Source organism: Acomys russatus, chromosome 17 (assembly GCF_903995435.1).
Source record: "Acomys russatus chromosome 17, mAcoRus1.1, whole genome shotgun sequence".
Classification (NCBI taxonomy): Eukaryota; Metazoa; Chordata; class Mammalia; order Rodentia; family Muridae; genus Acomys; species Acomys russatus.
The window spans coordinates 50,958,417-50,964,164 of record NC_067153.1 but is presented as its reverse complement, the minus strand read 5'-3'; the positions used below and the strand labels follow the sequence as shown (position 1 = coordinate 50,964,164).

Sequence of the window (5,748 nt, the reverse complement as noted above, 5' to 3'; positions counted from 1 at the left end):
AGGTTCCTGCCCTGCTTGAGTTCCTGTCCTGACTTCCTTTGATGATGAATAGAGGTATGGAAGTGAATGCTGGATAAAACCTTTCCTTCCCAATGTATTTTTTGGTCATGGTATTTTATTGCAGCAATAGAAACCCTAACCAAGACAGCAGGTTAAGGCACTAGAAGCTTTTTGTAATGTCTTACAGCTACTGGGGCCCTCCAAATCCTTGTCTTAAAACAGAAATTATAGTGATTTCTGTATTTTGTTTTAAGGAAAATCTGGCCAATCTTGTACAACTTTTTTTTTTTTTCCAAGACAGGGTTTCTCTGTGTGTATCCTTGGCTGTCCTGGACTCGCTTTGTAGACCAGGCTGGCCTCGAACTCACAGCGATCTGCCTGCCTCTGGCTCCCAAGTGCTGGGATTAAAGGCATGCGCCACCATGCTCAGCTCAATCTTGTACAACTTGATAAAAAAGTGTAAACCCCCCCCCCAGTCATTTCCAGTGGCTAGAGGGATCTGGAGTGAGATGTGTGTAGATAAAGCCAATGAAAGGATCAGAGTCGAGCCACCAAGATGGTTCATCAGGGAAAGGTCCTTGCCATCATGCTTGAAAATCTCTGTGTGGTACTCACTCAGCACCCACAGGGTAGAAAAGGACGACTCCCACAAGATGTTCCTCTGACTGCCACACAAGCGCTGTAGCACGTTCCCACCAAATAAGTAAACATAACAAAAGGATTTTTAAAAAAAGCAAAGCTAGGGCTTATAGACAAACCGCAAAGCAAAGACTCTAATTAAAATAAAATCCAACAATATGAAAAGAAAACAATGAGAAGAAAAATACTCTTACAATGGATCTGGGCTTGTGAAGGATACAAAGATGGTTCACAACCAGATGGTGCCCTTTCAGCTCACTGCAGAAATTATTCTAGAATGTAGAATCAGCAGTCAACAAGGGTGGGCACTAACTCAGGACACACATTCATAGTTGGATGCCTTTAATTACTTTCTATCTGACAGCATGGTAGAACCACAAGGGGCCACAGACAGCGCTTTCCTTCTGGTTTCTCCAACAGCTGGATCTCTCGTCCTGTTTTTTGCCCACCTCAAGAAAACTTCAGGTATATTGCTTTTCACTCCGCCATACTGCTTTCCTTAAGGGATCTGGCTTGTTCAGGTTTGTGTTGCTGTTTTTCTCTGGGCACCTGTGAGTGACTTAGGCCGTATTGTGGCGCTCATGAGCTTTGTGATGCTCTGGAGAGTGAAAGGGACTGAGCCAGGTCAGGGAGATGCGGGGGCCACAAACGGCCTTCATGTTTGCCCACATGGACCGTCTGCCCCGTGAGTGTGTGTTCTGGTACAGAAGCTCAGTTGTGGTTTTGTCTGTGTAGATGGCACACATTTGGCTGCAGAACATCACCAAGGCTAAGAGGAAGCCCATCAATGCCACTAGGAAAAGGAAGAGGATGGGGCTAGGTAGGGACACGGTGCTGCTGGCATCCCACTCACCTCGGGCATAGCTGTACAGGACAGGAACGCACAGCAGGAGCAGCACTTGGGTTGAGATAAGCCCAATGTACAGCGTAAAGAGCAAGAAGTACTTCTGGTTGTCCTCACCCACGCAGTTGTTAACCCAGGGGCAGTGGTGGTCGCTCTTGCGGATGCAGCGTCTGCACACTGTACAGTGGTAAGCTCTCTCCGGTATGGCACAGAGGCAAAAGCAACAGAAAGACACCGCGTCAGGCCCGAGCGGGTTTCCCAGTGGCACGGAGCCTGGGTCAGTCAGCATAGTCTGTAGGTGTGACACGAGCGCCAAGGAGGCCAGCAGATGGAAGCTCACACCGTTGGCCACGGCGTAGAGCACGTTGTTGGATGGGATGAGCAGGTCCCGGACCAGTACCCACGCAGCGCTCAGCACCAGCGCCCACGTGGCTATGGCACATATGATGCCCAGGGGATCCCATATGAACCAGCAGTGTTGCTTGGGGCCCTGCAGTGGGGTCTCTGGCCCGGTCCTGTGCTCAGATGTGCCACAATTTTGGATCCACGAGAACATTTTGAGAGTCCTCAGGCCTGTTCAAGGGCCAGCATCCTGGTAGTAGACCCAGGCCTAGGAGGGACCCCCAGAGAGGAGAGGGTCCCCCAGAGAGAGGAAGGTCCCTGTGCCCTGGCCCTCCTCTCCCACCCAGCTTGTCTGGAATTGTTGTTTGCCTCCCTGGGCAGAGCCAGAGAGGGGCTGGGAGAGCTCCCTGACAGGCTGATCCTTGCAGCATTCTAGAATCTTCCCTCAGATGGGTTTATGAACACAGAAAGGACCTAGTCTCTCTCAAGGCCTAGGGGAAGGCTGAGAGGAGGAGACACCCCTAGGTGCTGGCCACCTGGGCTCTGCTTTCCCCACTCTGAACTGACCTGTTGGAGCCTCTCTGCTTTGAGGAAACTGAGGCAAAAGGGAAGTTAAACAAATTTCCATGGAAAGCGGGTGTGGGGACTCCACACCTGTTGTGTGGTCCAGAGCCTTGGCTACTGCCTCTCCCTGTGCTGGGCTGAAGGTCCACGCAAGACTCAGGATGTAAGACTCACCCCATTACACAGAAAGGATGGTGTTGATAAATGTGACAACACCCACATTCTGCAAGGACAGCTCCAGAGCCCCCTTGAAAAGCTTCCATATAGAGATCTCCCTTTAGAGTCCAGCAGGCAGATCACAAGGAGAGATACATGGCCTCTTAGCACAGAACAAGTGAATGGAGAGGTATGTATACATGGGGGCAGCACTGCCTGTACATGGCCAGGTCCTGTTGGGGAACATAGCATACAAAATGAAGTACAGTGTCTCGGTCAGCATCCCTACAAAGAGCATCTGTCCAGCGGTCTTTACTCTCTCGTTCAATGGGATTAATAATGGGTTACTATTCAGCATTAAGGGAATCCAGGGCAGTAACTGAAGGCAGGAACCTGGAGGCAGGAACTGAAGTAGAGACCATGGTAGGATGCTGTGCACTGGCTTGCTAGGTTGCCTTTCTTACATAACCCTCTGTCTTAGTTGGGGTTTCTACTACTGTGGCAATACACCACGGCCCAAAAGCAAGTTGGGGAGAGGGGGTTTATTTGGCTTACACTTCCACATCATAGTCCATCATTCGAGGAAGTTAGCACAGGAACTCAAGCAGGGCTGGAACCTGATGGCGGGAGCTGATGCAGAGGCCATGGAAGGGTGCTGCTGGCTTGCTTCCCATGACTTGCTCAGGCTGCTTTCTTATAGAACACAGGTCCACCATCCCAGGAGTGGCACCACCCACCATGGGCTGAGCCCTCCCCTGTTGATCACTAATTGAGAAAATGTCTTACAGCTGGATCTTTTGGAAGCCTTTCCTCAATTGAAGCTCCTTCCTCTCTGATGACTCTAACTTGTGTCAAGTTGACACATGAAACCAGCCAGTACATCCTCCTACATCAATCATTAATCAAGAAAATGCCCCACAGGACAGTCCTATGGAGGCAGTTTCTCATCTGAGGGTCTCTCTCCCAAGGTGTGTTGATAGCCAAGATTAACCATCTGCTGACCAGGCCCCATATCATACAAACCCTGCTCCTCCCCAGGTGAAGCCAATGTATACTCTAGAAGGACACTGTCACCTGGGTTGCAGGTCATTGTCCCAGAGGTTTGCTCTTAACTGGGGACTGCTACCCAGGCTGGGTCCTGGCACCTCATGGGGAGCACTAGGTTCATCTGTCTGTCTGGTGGCATAGTTATATCAAATGAGGTTGTGCTGTTATTGCGTTATCTTTGCCAGGGTTTGAAATGAGATTATTCTTGGCTTCAGATGAAGGGGCTTGCTTTCTGTTTAGTGCTTTTGTGTGTGTGTGTGTGTGTGTGTGTGTGTGTGTGTGTGTGTGTGTATGTTAATGTTTCTTGTTTCTATGGTTTAGAGGGTACACTTTCTGTTTCTGTGCTTTGAAAGACATGGAAGTTTTGTTTATATTATGTAAGCATGTTTTTGTTTTGACCTCAAGTGTGGGATGTGAAACTGCCTCACGAGAGGCTGTGTGATGTTTATCAGCTAAAAACATAAGTGAGAGGACACATGCTCTTTGTCAGCTGGGGACTGCCTCACGAGGGCGTGTTTTTTTTTTTTTTTTGCCAGATGGAATACATTCTTATGCTGAGTCTGAGAGGGTATAAATAGGAGCCCCAAAACAGAGAGAGATTGCTTCACACCACTTCTCATCGCTTGGCTTTCGCCTCGCTTTGAGACGCTCCTAGAGAGAAATGCTCTGGAGAAAACTTTGAAGAGGCTGCTGCTGGTCCCTGCCGTTGCTTCCACCGCTGCTGTGTTTGTTGTTGCTTTGCTGGACTTCTGGAATCCTGATGATAAAGAGTGGAATTGCCCCCAAGGAACTAAGTCTAAAAAGATGCACATCCCTTGTCCCTACCAGTCTTCTTTATCTCCTACCTTGGGTCGGTGGGTTGGAAGGGAGATAGAAGCATCAAGGAATCCCAGATAAAGTAGGTGAAAAAGTCAAAGCCTTCAAAGACATGTTTCCTGTTTCCATGTTTTGTCTTTTTCAGGTCCCAAAGAAACCTGGGACAAATCTTGCTTGATACCTATAATTCCTCCCAGCACTTCTCACCACACACTTACCCTAAACCTCTTCAGCCCAGGGACTGGCCTTTGCTTTGTTTGCCCAGCTTCTGAACCTATGGAACTCAGCCATTTTGGCTATGCACTATCTTGGTCCTCTTGGTTCCTTTTCTCTTTTCTCTTTCTCTTTCTCTCTCAGCTCCCCCCCTCCCCCCCATTATGGTCTGGTTTAGTCTGTTGGCCATGTTCAGTCAGGTTCCTTCCAGATGCTTCTGGCTGTGTTCTCCCTCATATCTACCAATAAAACCTCTCTCCACACACATACCTAGGGGCGGTTATATCTTCCTTCCTATTCAGTCCTGACCAGGTTTCCTTTATCCCAAACCCCCTTCCCCGGAGTATGTGAAATTCCCTGCAATTTTCTCGGATTCTCTGAGGCATGCAGGGTATCCCAGGATCCCATGTGCACCCTGTACGGAATGTTCTTCTGTGTGTCAGCATTTTAACAAACTCCATGGTGTTGTTCTTCTGTGGTTAAGTCGGCACTGTATCAGAGCAATTTCCTTTGGTGGTGGACCTCAGAAGTTCTTAGCATCCACTGTCTCATTCAGAGATGTTGGGGTAAAAGTTCTAGTTTTTCATTTGACAAGAGCCTGTTCCCTCCTGGCTCCTGCTTCTCTTTGCCACTGCAGCAGATTGGGTCCCGAGGTCTCTGCTGCTTTTCTTTTTCTTTTTTGAGAAAGGGTTTCTCTGTGCAACCCTGACTGTCCTAGAATCCACTCTGTTTCCCAGGCTCGCATCGAACTCAGTAATCCTCCTGCCCCTGATTCCTGAGTGCTGGGATTAAAGGTGTGAGTCGCCACTGCCTGATTTTTATTGTGCTTTTTATCCTCCCGATTTATTTGTGATTGATATTTGCGAATCTTTGTGAATTTTGGGGAGTAACTATGGGTTGTGCCTGCACCTATTTATTAATCAACCTTATTAACGATATGATCTATTTCTACAGTTTCTTCTATTTTGTCCATCTCAAGACTGAGTTGTTGGTTAATTCTTTCACTACGTTGCATCTCTGTCAAATTTCAAAGTATATTTACTCACCTTAGGTGAACTGGTGTGGAGTATTACTCAGTGTGCAGGGTAAACTGAAATGGGTTCAGTATTTGGGTTGTACCTTTTGTT

General features: G+C 48.2%; 1 protein-coding gene across 1 annotated transcript; it reads right to left on the bottom strand.

Moving 5' to 3' along the window:
- Positions 1-1,199: 1,199 nt before the first annotated feature.
- On the bottom strand, positions 1,200-2,039 carry LOC127201071 (palmitoyltransferase ZDHHC3-like). The gene has a single exon (XM_051159419.1). The coding sequence runs from the start codon at positions 2,037-2,039 to the stop codon at positions 1,200-1,202; it is 840 nt and encodes a 279-aa protein (XP_051015376.1).
- Between the last annotated feature and the right edge of the window lie 3,709 nt (positions 2,040-5,748).

Bases quoted from the DNA above. Each gene is read 5' to 3' on its own strand.
- LOC127201071 (XM_051159419.1), bottom strand. From the start codon at position 2,039: ATGTTCTCGTGGATCCAAAATTGTGGCACATCTGAGCACAGGACCGGG.